Here is a 12,308-nt window from a genome sequence, read left to right as displayed (position 1 = left end):
AAAGGAGCCAGTTTCTCAGTGTCCCCCCCACAGCACCCCCCCGCTCCACCCCTCGCAGCTGCTGCCGCCCCTTCTGCAGCGAACAGCTGAGCGGCTCCCTTTGGTGGACAAAGGCAGCTGGGGGGGCCCTTGGGAACAGCAGCTGTTGCCCCCCCCAGCACAGCCCCCCTCCGAGCCAGAACAAATCAGGCTTCAAGCCCTGGCACTGCGGCTGGCAGAGCTGGGGGTGGGGTTGGGCTACTCTGGGCCACTCCCTTGGTCGCCCCATCCTGGGCTAAGCTGGGGCCGGGTGCTCCCCGGTCTCCCAGACCTGCCCCCCCCACCCGCCGAGCGGGATCAGCCCCCCCAGGTCGCCTCAAGGTCAGAGGCTGGCTGGGCAGGACGCCCGGCCTACGTCAGGGTCAGCGCTGGGCACGGGACCCGGCCCCCTTGCGCCCGTTGGGGGGGGTCCCCTTCGGCGACAGCTCCGCCCCTGCTCTGCCCCCTCCCCCGCGCTCCCCTCCCCCCACAGGGATCGATGGAGCCTGGCTGGGAACATCTGCAGCCCATTACCTCCCTGGGCCAAATCCAATCGCTTTTTCCATGTCCACCGCCCCTCCCCCACTCGCCGGGGGGGGCGCCCACAGCGCAGAGCCCTTCCCCCCTGCCTAGCATCCCGGCTCCCCTCCCCCACACGCTGGGGGGCCACAGCGCAGGGCCCCCCACTCACCTAGCATCCCAACTGCCCCTGTCCCACATGGGCTGCCTGGGGGGAACCCACAGAGCGAAGGTGCGGGGGGGGGGGGAGCTGAGCCTTGGGAGTGGGGAGGAGCGGGAGGCCAGAGGGCTATATTGGGGAGGGGTGTAGTGCTTAGAGCAGACGATCTGGGAGCCAGGACTCCTGGGTTCCATTCCTGGCTGGGGGAGGGGAGGGGAGTTAAATGGTTGGGGAGGTGGGGGGAGCCGGGACTCCTGGGTTCTGTGCTTGGCTTTTCCACTGAATCACTGGTTTATCTTGGTTGAGTCAGTCGCCCTGCCTCAGTTTCCCGGTGCTGGCGGGGGGCAGGGGGCCGTTGTTAGTCCGGGCGAGGAGGGTTTGTGCAGCGATGCCCCCCGGGAGCCCAGGCTCTATGCCGCTGGAAGGCCGCTCATGCTTTGCTGAGCCCGGCAGCCCCCAGCCTCGCGTCCCCGGCGTGCGGAGCTAGCGGCCCATGGACGTCTCAGACCCACACGCGGGTTGGGCCGCCAGCTCTGAAATGCAGCCACCTCTGGGGTGAGGTGCGGCCGCTGGGTACGAGACAGTCCCTCCCTGCCCCATGGGAGGGCAGAACATGGCCGGCAAAGCTGACAAGTGCCGGGATGGCAGGGGTCACACCCCGCCGCGTGGCACCAGCACTGAGCGCAGGGCACCCTCGTGGGAAAGTCCTGCCCACCTGGGGCATACCCACTGGCGTCCAGCTGGGGCAGGGGGCTGGCACAGACCCAGCCTGCACCGCGACCAGGAATGGGCCCACCATTCCTCCAGCATTGGCATCTCCCCGCTTGGCCCAGCTGCCCCCTCAGCCGGGCAGAGGTGCAGGGCCTGCTGGGGGTGTGAAGCAAGCCGGGCCGGCGTTCCCCTCTCCCACAGGCCGTGGCGCAATGCTTCCGGGAGGAGCGCTGCCCCCTGCGGGCTGGGAGGGGGACTGGCCGGTTGTGTGTCAGAAGCTCCGTAGCGCTCCGCTCTGGCGGGGATTCTCCCGCAGCTTGGGCTTAGCAGGATGCCTGGCCGTGTGGGGCGGGGGGGGCGGCGGAGTGACAGCATGGCGGGGGGAATCCAGGGCAGAGACCAGAGGCGCAGGGGGAGGGGGAAGGAGCTGCAGTGGGGCGTGCGGGGGGATCAGGCTGGATTGGAGGCATTCAGTGTTCGGCCTGCCCTGGGCCCCCCTGCCCTGGGGCACCCCCTGTCCCTCCTAAGCTTAAGACCTGGGGGGGGGGTCCATTGTTAGGGCCCCCCCCAGCTCTGCTCTCAGTCCGGCCCCTGCGGCTCCGCCCGGCGAGTGTTTATGGAAAGAGTGAGGAGCAGGAAGGGGCGGGCGGGCGCATTGTTCCCTGGACCCAGGCCTGGCACGCTGCCAGAGCACGGGGCACAGGGGGTGGGGCGGGGCAGGGGAGGGTCACACAGCACCCCATGCACCCCCGCTGGAGAGCCATCGGTGGGGGGGCCCCAGGTCACTGCCGAGGGGAGCCCCCAGCTGCCCAGTTTGAGGATACTGTTGGGGTGGGGGGAGTACTGGCGATGGGGATCTTTCCCCCCTGCCCCCGCCCTGAGCAAGTTGTCTCTGGCTCTCCCCCAGGACAGGGGGCAGGATGGGGCTGCGGGTCGGGTGTGAGGGGCGCCGGGGGGGCTGCTTTGCACCTGCCAGCCATGTCCCGGGTGATCCCGGCCCGATGCCCACAAGGGGGCTGCTGATGCCCGTGAGACCCCCCCACCAAGGGGCAGCCGGCGCCCCCTGCCTGACCCCCCTGTCCCCACAGACAGTAAAGCCATCGTGGACGGGAACCTGAAGCTGATCCTGGGGCTGGTGTGGACGCTGATCCTGCACTACTCCATCTCCATGCCCATGTGGGAGGACGAGGACGAGGAGGACGCCAAGAAGCAGACGCCGAAGCAGCGGCTGCTGGGCTGGATCCAGAACAAGGTGCCCCAGCTGCCCATCACCAACTTCCACCGGGACTGGCAGGACGGCAAAGCCCTGGGCGCCCTGGTGGACAACTGCGCCCCGGGTGAGTGACTCCCTGGACCTGCCCCGGACTCCCTGGATCCACCCATACCCCCCTGGACCTCCCATACCTGCCCCGGACCCTCCGTATCCACCCATACCCCCCTTGAACCCCCATACCTGCCCTGGACCCCCCATATCCACCCATACACCCCTGGACCCGCTGGACCCCACCATATCCCCTGACCTGCCCCGGACCCCCCGTATCCACCATACACCCTTGGACCCCCTGCCACACCGTATCCCCTGCACCCCCCTGACCTGCCCCAGACCCCCTGTATCCACCCATACACCCCTGGACCCTCTCAACCCTGCCCCGGATCCTCCCATATCCCCTGTCCCCCCGTCCTCATACCTGCCCTGTACCCCCCCATACCTGCCCCAGATCCACCCATACACCCTCATACCCCCTGTACCTGCCTCGGACCCCCCTGTACCTGCCCTGTACCCCCCGTATCCCTGTACCCCTCCATATGCCCCCTGTACTCCCCATATGCCGCACACCCCGCATATGCCCCTGTACCTCCCCTGTTCCCCCATATGCCACCCATACATTCCCATACCTCCCTGTATGCCCCCCACACCCTTGTTCCTGCCCTGTACCCACCCTGTAGCCCTGTACACGTGCCTAGTACACCCCCTGTACACCCCCCTGCCCTGTACACCCCCAGACATCCACTATATACCCACACCCAGTACACTCCCCTACACACACACCCTACAGACACCCACCTATACAAAGACCCCTACAGACATCCCCTGTTCACCCCCGCAGACACCCCCATCCCCCCGACAGACACCCAGCTCCGATATCCACACACTGTACACACCTGCCCCCCACTCCCTGTACAGCACCCCCCCAGCACACACAGCCCCCCCCGGAACCCCCCCAGGGCCTGTGCACCACACTCAACACACAAGGCCATGCCCTGCCCTTCCCCCACTCCCAACATGCAGACCCCACAGCACACGGCAGTGCAAATCCCCCCCCAGATATGTGCCCCCATTCAAGATGCGCCCCCCCCCCGCCACAGGTACACACACAGGTGCGCCCCCCCCCCAGCTTGGGGGTCCATGGGCTCCCTGTCCCCCTGCGCACATGACTTGGGGATCCCACAGGTCCCTGTCCCCCATGCACACATGGCTTGTGGGCCCCCATCTCCCCATTCCCCCTCCACGGCTTGGCGGTCCCCCAGCTCCCCCTCCCCCTGCGCACATGGCTTGGGGGGACCCCATCTCCCTATCCCCCCGCAGCTTGGGGGTCCTCCATCTCCCTGTCCCCCTGCGCACACGGCTTGTAGGCCTGCCATCTCCTCTTCCCATCCTGCCCGGCTGCCCTGCTCTGGCAGACAGCTGCTGCATCCCACCCCAGAGGGGGCTGCATTTCAGCGCTGGGGACATGGTACCTGGCAGCGGCCGGGCTTAGCCAGACACCTTGGGTGCCACTGGGCAGGGTAGGGGGGAGCGCAGCACCACGTGGAGGGCGGCTCTGGGCGTGGCACCAACGGGCACATCGCTCTGAGCCTAATATTTGGAACAGTCCAGTTCTCTGCCCTTTGCCAGCTCTCACTGCCTGGGAGCGCCAAGCTCCCAACACGTTCCCAGCCTGGCCGGGCCAATACACCCGTGCCTGCTGCATGGCCCAGATGGGGAAACTGAGGCACGCACAGGGCCAGGCCTGGCTCTACCACTCGGCGCACTCCCTCCGCAGGCAGCTCTAGGCTGGACAGGAGCAAGGAAGGAGCCGTCCTGAGTCCAATCGGGGGCACAGGAATCTGGATCCTGTTTGTCTCCTCCCCCCTGCAAGAGTGGGGGACTCCCATGCCTGTGGAGACCCCAGCAGGGATCCAGGAGCCCCCAGACCAGAGCTGGCACAGTGCCAGGGAAGCCCACAATGCCCCATTGTCAGCAGGGCTCCTGGCGAGACGTATCTCTCTGCCAAGGCCGTGCCCGCCCCGCCCGCCGGTCTGACTCCGTCTCCCGAACTCCTGCCCCATAGGCCTGTGCCCGGACTGGGAGACCTGGGACCCCAACCAGCCGGTGGAGAATGCCCGGGAAGCCATGCAGCAAGCGGACGATTGGCTGGGCGTGCCCCAGGTACGGGACCCAGACGGGGGGCACCCCTGGGCACTCTGGGGCCATTCTTTGATTGGGGGACTCTTGGTGGGGCTGGGGGTTCCCGGGGGCAGGGGTGTGTCAGGGCGGGGGGTCTCTCGGTGGGGCTGGGGGGCTCTCGGGGGCAGGGGCGTGTCGAGGCGGGGGGGCTCTCGGTGGGGGGCACCCCTGGGCACTCTGGGGCCGTTCTCTGGGCTGGGGCACACCCCCCCCCGCATGGGGGCCAGACCGGGGGGCACCCCTGGGCACTCTGGGGCCGTTTCTGGGCTGGGGCACACCCCCCACCGCATGGGGGCCAGACGGGGGGGCACCCCTGGGCACTCTGGGGCCATTTCTGGGCTGGGGCACACCCCCCCCACCCGCATGGGGGCCAGATGGGGGGCAACCCTGGGCACTCCGGGGCTGTTCTCTGGGCTGGGGGCAGGCGGGGAAGCCAGGCATGGACACAGCTCCCCCAGCCAGCACCCCGGGAACCAGTCGGGCCTGCTTCCCATCTCAGGGTATACATGGGAGAGTTGCCCCTGGGGCTGGGTGGGCCTGGGTGTCACCCCAGCCTTGTTAGGGACCCAGACAGGGCCTGTCCCTGCGCTGGGGAATGCATCCGGGGCAGCGGAAGGGGGTGTTACACTGGCACCTCAGGGTGAAGGGGTTGGTGGCTCCCACTCAGCACCTGGCACGGCCCCCAACACACTGGCCAGCTGCTGGGAACCCAGGTTGACATTTTCTGCCCCCTCGGCCCCCCCCGCAGTCAGGATTGGGGGGCAACGGAGCCCTGGGGGCAGCACATTGGGGCTGGGGGCTCTTAGGAGGCTGGGAGCTCTGGGGGGGCATGTTGGGGCTGGGGGGTTCTCTGTGGGGTTGGGGGAGCTCTCAGTGGCAGGGGTGCGTCAGAGCGGGGGGCTCTCGGTGGGGCTGGGGAGATCTGGGTGTCGGCTCTAGGGGGCAGGGGCGTGTTGGGGCTCAGGGCTCTTGGTGGGGCTGGGGAGTTCTCGGGGACAGGGGCATGTCGGGGCCGGGGGCTCTCGGTGGGGATGGGGGGCTCTCGGGGGCAGGGGCGCGTCGGGTGGGGGGCTCTTGGGGGGGGCTGGGGGGCTCTGGATGTTGGCTCTCGGGGGCAGGGGCGCGTCAGGTGGGGGGCTCTCGGTGGGGATGGGAGGCTCTCGGGGGCAGGGGCGTGTCGAGCGGGGGGCTGTCGGTGGGGCTGGGGGGCTCCTGGGGGCAGGGGCGCATCGGGGCAGGGGGGCTCTCGGTGGGGCTGGGGGGCTCCTGGGGGCAGGGGCGCATCGGGACGGGGGGGCTCTCGGTGGGGCTGGGGGGCTCCTGGGGGCAGGGGCGCATCGGGGCGGGGGGGCTCTCGGTGGGGCTGGGGGGCCCTCGGGGGCACGCCCTGAGCACAGGCCCCGCTCCCTCCCCCCAGGTGATCGCCCCGGAGGAGATCGTGGACCCCGACGTGGACGAACACTCCGTCATGACCTACCTGTCCCAGTTCCCCAAGGCCAAGCTGAAGCCCGGGGCCCCCCTGCGCTCCAAGCAGCTGAACCCCAAGAAGGCCATTGCCTACGGCCCCGGTAGGGCCCCACCCCTGGGGCTGGGGGGGCCTGGGACAGGGCTACCTGCTCCATAACGCCCTGCCCCACGTGGGAGGGGCCCCTGGGAGCCAGGGCTGCAGGGGGGGGGAGCAGGCACAACTGGACAGGGCAGGATGGGGGCAGGAACTGGGAGCAGGGGAGGGGCAGGGAACTGGGTGTGGGGGAGGGGCAGGGAGAGGGGCAGGAACTGGGGCTGTGGGGGAGGGGTAGAAGCGCTCCGGGCAGGGCTATGGGGGAGCAGCCCCGGCTGGTGCCCCCCCTCTGAGCTCCACTGTCCCGGCGCCGCAGGGATCGAGCCCCACGGGAACACAGTGCTGAAGCCGGCCCAGTTCACGGTGGAGACCCTGGAGGCGGGGCTGGGCGAGGTGCTGGTCTACATCGAGGACCCCGAGGGACACACCGAGGAGGTAGGGGCTCCTGGGGGCCGGCCTGCCACTCCCGCACCCCCTGCCCTGGGGATCCCCCTGGTGGGGCCAGGGCAAACAGAGAGCAGGAGCTCTGAGCAGCTGGGTCTAGTGGTTAGACCTGGGGGTCTGGGAGCCAGGACGCCTGGGTTCTATCCCCAGCTCTGGGAGGGGACTGGGTTCTGGTGGGTCAGAGCTGGGGGCTGGGAGCCAGGACGCCTGGGTTCTAACCCCAGCTCGGAGGGGGGTGGGTTGGGTTGGGTCCTGGGGGGTTAGAGCAGGGGTCTGGGAACCAGGATTCCTCGGTTCTATCACCAGCTCTGACCCTGATTCCCTGTGTGACTCTCAATGATGCCCTGCACCTTGCTGCTCTCCTCTCTCTGGTGGGCACCATGTGAGTGAGTCGCCCTGGGGCACAGCTGGGCACGGCTGGGGCCCTCCTGAGGGTGGGGTGCTGGGGAACAGCCCCCCCGGCATAGCCTCTGCCCCAGCCTCACCTCTGGGGCCTTCCTCCGCAGGCCAAGGTGGTCCCCAACAACGACAAGAAGCGGACGTACTCGGTGACCTATGTGCCCAAGGTGGCTGGGCTGCACAAGGTGAGCTGCCCGCCCGGCTGGAGCCCCCAGCTGGTGCTGTGGGACGGGGAAGGGCTGGTACCGGTGGCTGGGCCCTGTCGGCCCCTCTGTCCAGGGCCACACAGCTGCTGTGTGAGGGTTGGGGGGGCTCCCCATGTCCCGGGGGGTGTAACGATGCGGCCTCTGGCAGGACACAACGGAGAGTGCCAATTCAGGACAAATTGCTTCAAGCAGGGCAGTTACAGCCCCGGACTGGTGGGTCTCCACCTCTAAGGCACCAAACCAGCCAGACAGAGAGGACTTCGGTCTCACCCCACCGGCTAACCACAAGTCACACAAGCAATTCCCTTCGACACTCCAGTTCCCCAGTATCACCACCAGGGCCACTTGTTATGGGGACGACTGGTTATGAAAACCAAGACCCCAGTGAAAGGAAAACGGTTCTCCCGATCCCAAAGGACCAAGCCCCAGACCCAGGTCAATATACAAATCAGATCTTACCCACAAATCCCGCTGTTGCCAATCCTTTAGCATCTAAAATCTAAAGGTTTATTCATAAAAGGAAAAAAGATAGAGATGAGAGCTAGGATGGGTGAGATGGAATCAATGACAGCCAGTGATGGCCAAGTTCTTGGTTCAGGCTTGTGGCAGTGATGGAATAAACGGCAGGTTCAAATCCAGTCTCTGGAGAATGTCCCCAGCTGGGAGGGGTCGTTCAGTCCTTGGCTCAGAGCTTCAGTTTGTAGCAAGGTCCCTCCAGAGGCAGGAAGCAGGACTGAAGACCACGTGGAGATGAGGCAGCTGCCTTTTATCGTCTCCTCCAGTGGCAGGTTCCCTCACAGCACCAAGATGGCGTTTGGAGTCACGTGGGCAAGTCACATGTCCCTGCATGACTCAGCTGTCTACAGGCCGACGCCATTGTTTACATGTTCGAATCATAGACTATCAGGGTTGGAAGAGACCTCAGGAGGTCATCTAGTCCAACCCCCTGCTCAAAGCAGGACCAATCCCCAACTAAATCATCCCAGCCAGGGCTCTGTCAAGCCTGACCTTAAAAACCTCAAAGGAAGGAGATTCCACCACCTCCCTAGGGAACCCATTCTGGTGCTTCACCACCCTCCTAGTGAAAAAGTTTTTCCTAATATCCAACCTAAACCTCCCGCACTGCAACTTGAGACCATTGCTCCTTGTTCTGTCATCTGCCACGACTGAGACCAGCCGAGCTCCATCCTCTTTGGACCCCCCTTCAGTAGGCTGCTGTCAAATCCCCCCTACTTAGTTTGAAGGCTCCCAGGAGAACTCAGATGTAGATCGGCTTCTCCCAAGGTCCACTGTCAGTTAAGTGTTTCTTGACTGGGCACTTACTGAGAATAGTCCCTTCTCAAGAAGCTGACCAAATGCTTCCCTGAGGCTACTTAGAATCAAGCACATTGAGGTACAGGTACATAGCCAATGTTCATCACTTCAACTATGATACACCCATACAGACAGCATAATCCTACCCAGCCAATCCTAACCTGTCCATGACACCTCACACGACAACCTCTGTACAATATTTTCTGCAAATATATATATGATCTACCCGGTCACAGGTTATGTCAGTCACAGGGGGCTGTTCGATTGCTGGATGCGGGGTTCTCCTGCCCTCGCTGCCGTGTCCCCCCCCAGAGGTGGCCGCATTCAGGAGCGTTCAGGCCGGGAAGTGCTCTGGCAGGTCACAAGCCCTATGCAAACAGAAGCCCAGCCCCCTCCTGGCCAGGGGGCTCTGCCGCCGCCCCAGTGCCCCCCTCGCCGCGGCTGACCCCTCGCCCGCTCCCTGGGGCCCAGGCAGGGATTCACCCAGCGCTCTCTTGGCCCAGGTCACGGTGCTGTTTGCCGGGCAGAACATCGACAAGAGCCCTTTCAATGTCCATGTGGGCATGGCGCTGGGCGATGCCAACAAGGTGACCGCACGGGGGCCCGGCCTGGAGCCCGTGGGAAACGTGGCCAACAAGCCCACCTACTTCGACATCTACACAGCAGGTAGGGGTGTGGGGCGGAGGCCAGGGCCTGGGAGGGCTGGCGGAGCCCTGCCAGGGTCTGGCACTCACGCTGCCTGTCTGTGCCAGGTGCGGGCACGGGTGACGTGGGCGTGGTCATCGTGGACCCGCAGGGCCGGCGCGACACCGTGGAGGTGGTGCTGGAGGACAAAGGTGACAGCACCTTCCGCTGCACCTACCGGCCCGTGCTGGAGGGACCCCACACCATCTGCGTCACCTTCGCCGGCACCCAGATCCCCCGGAGCCCCTTCGCCGTCAACATCTCCGAAGGTGAGAGCCTGCCCCGTGCCCCCTCGCTGGTGCCCACCCTCCATGCCAGCCCAACAGCCCACCAGGAGGTGCTGGCTGACCCCTCCCCGAAAAGCCAGTGGGGCTGGGGGATCCCTGATGCCAGGGCTGGGAGCGGGGCACAGAGGCGACCCTGGTCAGAGAGCGGGGTGGTAGGGAACAGTCAGCATGGATTCACCAAGGGAAGGTCATGCCTGACTAATCTAACTGCCTTCTATGACAAGATAACTGGCTCTGTGGATGAGGGGAAAGCGGTGGATGTGTTGTTCCTTGATTTTAGCAAAGCTTTTGACACGGTCTCCCACAGTATTCTTGCCAACAAGTTAAAGAAGTATGGGTTCGATGAATGGACTATAAGGTGGATAGAAAGCTGGCTAGATTGTCGGGCTCAACGGGTAGTGATCAATGGCTCCAGGTCTAGTTGGCAGCCGGTATTAAGTGGAGTGCCCCAAGGGTCGGTCCTGGGGCCGGTTTTGTTCAATATCTTCATTAATGATCTGGAGGATGGTGTGGATTGCACCCTCAGCAAGTTTGCAGATGACACTAAACTGGGAGGAGAGGTAGATACGCTGGAGGGCAGGGATAGGATACAGAGGGCCCTAGACAAATTGGAGGATGGGGCCAAAAGAAATCTGATGAGGTTCAACAAGGACAAGTGCAGAGTCCTGCACTTAAGACGGAAGAATCCCATGCACCGCTACAGACTAGGGGCCGAATGGCTCGGCAGCAGTTCTGCAGAAAAGGACCTAGGGGTTACAGTGGATGAGAAGCTGGATATGAGTCAGCAGTGTGCCCTTGTTGCCAAGAAGGCCAGTGGCATTTTGGGATGTATAAGTAGGGGCATTGCCAGCAGATCGAGGGACGTGATCGTTCCCCTCTATTCGACATTGGTGAGGCCTCATCTGGAGTACTGTGTCCAGTTTTGGGCCCCACACTACAAGAAGGATGTGGATAAATTGGAAAGAGTCCAGCGGAGGGCAACAAAAATGATTAGGGGACTGGAATACATGATTTACGAGAAGAGGCTGAGGGAACTGGGATTGTTTAGTCTGCAGAAGAGAAGAATGAGGGGGATTTGATAGCTGCTTTCAACTACCTGAAAGGGGGTTCCAGAGAGGATGGCTCTAGACTGTTCTCAGTGGTAGCAGATGACAGAACGAGGAGTAATGGTCTCAAGTTGCAGTGGGGGAGGTCTAGGTTGGATATTAGGAAAAACTATTTCACTATGAGGGTGGTGAAACACTGGAATGCATTACCTAGGGAGGTGGTGGAATCTCCTTCCTTAGTTATTTTTAAGGTCAGGCTTGACAAAGCCCTGGCTGGGATGATTTAATTGGGGATTGGTCCTGCTTGGAGCAGGGGGTTGGACTAGATGACCTCCAGAGGTCTCTCCCAACCCTGATATTCTATGATTCTATGGCAGCCTCTGCCTCTGCTGGGTGCTCTGCAGCACTCTGCCCCGGACAGCCTCTGCCCCACGGGGTTGCTGTGCCCTGTCTTCTGCAGCCCGTGGGAAGGGGGGCTCTTAACACCCCCCCCACACCGCAGTGGTGGTGCTGATCCCCCTGCCGGCCAGGAGACACCTGTTCCTGGTATGCAGCGCCCGGGGCTGCTCTGTGACCCGGAAGCCCCGGGCGACCTCCCCATCCCGCCAGCCCCAGTCCCACCACGCAAACAGGAATCCCTGACTCACCGTGGCTTCCTCCCGCTGCTGGGCCGCCCTGAGATGGCTTCCCCCGCCCCGTTCACACTCAGCCCCACCCGTGGGGGAGCCAGGCCCCTGACGGTGCCCCCCAGGTCCCAGGCAGACCAGCTCCAGCTCCGCAGGCCAGGAGGGTCCAACAGCTCCTGGCCGGCTGGATGCCCGCACAGCGGGGGTTACGCGGCACAGTGCCTCCCCCAGGAGGAGGGCAGCGAGCCAGGGGTGGGGTCTCTGGGACACTGGCAGGAGTGGGGGGAATGGTGCTGCCGGGCTGGGGCCAGTGGGGTGGGCCTGCTAGGTCCCCTCTAGCCCATGCCCTGGGTTCTGTGCTGCACCCCCCTTTCGCCAGTGGTCTACATATAACAGCCCCAGATATTCCTTAGCTCGCCAGGGGTGTGGTGGGGGGCTCCATTCTTCAGATGGGTAAACGGAGGCACAGGGCAAGCCGGGGTTAGGATGCCCTTGCAGCCTGCTGGGAGCTGCCACCTCTCCCATTGCTCAGTGCCCCTCATTGCTGCTAGCCCTGCCCCTCCATTTCTTCCCCCAGCTCTGTGCCTCTCCACCCCCCTGTGACGTTATTGACATGAACTGGGACCGTATAGATCATCGTTGCAACCAAGGTCCTGTAGTGGCACCAAATCTTCTATAAAGTGGGTCAAATAAGGTGTCTAAGACAAGGTTGGGGTTTGCTGCTTAGGAATATGCTGTCTGCTTGTGTGTATCGTTGTATTTACAGTTATAAGTATTGGCTCTCTACTGTCTGTAGTTCAAACTTGTGCTGTGCTTCTGGGTGACACCCCAGACACGTTGGTGTCAGCTCTGCCTAGCCGGCTGGATGGCCCATGAAGGACCATC

At 64.1% G+C, this 12,308-nt stretch overlaps 1 protein-coding gene across 5 annotated transcripts in view; it reads left to right on the top strand.

Annotated features, from left to right (window-relative positions):
- Positions 1 to 12,308, top strand: part of FLNC (filamin C) — a 60,281-nt gene that overhangs the window by 8,458 nt on the left and 39,515 nt on the right. For all 5 annotated transcript variants that reach the window (XM_077807927.1, XM_077807933.1, XM_077807932.1 and 2 more), the window contains exons 2-8: positions 2,497 to 2,745; positions 4,741 to 4,838; positions 6,274 to 6,424; positions 6,734 to 6,852; positions 7,368 to 7,445; positions 9,284 to 9,446; positions 9,533 to 9,733. In XM_077807927.1, coding sequence (XP_077664053.1) covers positions 2,497 to 2,745; positions 4,741 to 4,838; positions 6,274 to 6,424; positions 6,734 to 6,852; positions 7,368 to 7,445; positions 9,284 to 9,446; positions 9,533 to 9,733 — 1,059 coding nt within the window. The remainder of the gene's footprint in view (positions 1 to 2,496; positions 2,746 to 4,740; positions 4,839 to 6,273; positions 6,425 to 6,733; positions 6,853 to 7,367; positions 7,446 to 9,283; positions 9,447 to 9,532; positions 9,734 to 12,308) is intronic.

This window comes from Eretmochelys imbricata, chromosome 1 (assembly GCF_965152235.1).
Source record: "Eretmochelys imbricata isolate rEreImb1 chromosome 1, rEreImb1.hap1, whole genome shotgun sequence".
Lineage (NCBI taxonomy): Eukaryota > Metazoa > Chordata > Testudines > Cheloniidae > Eretmochelys > Eretmochelys imbricata.
This window is presented reverse-complemented; position numbering and strand designations above follow the sequence as displayed.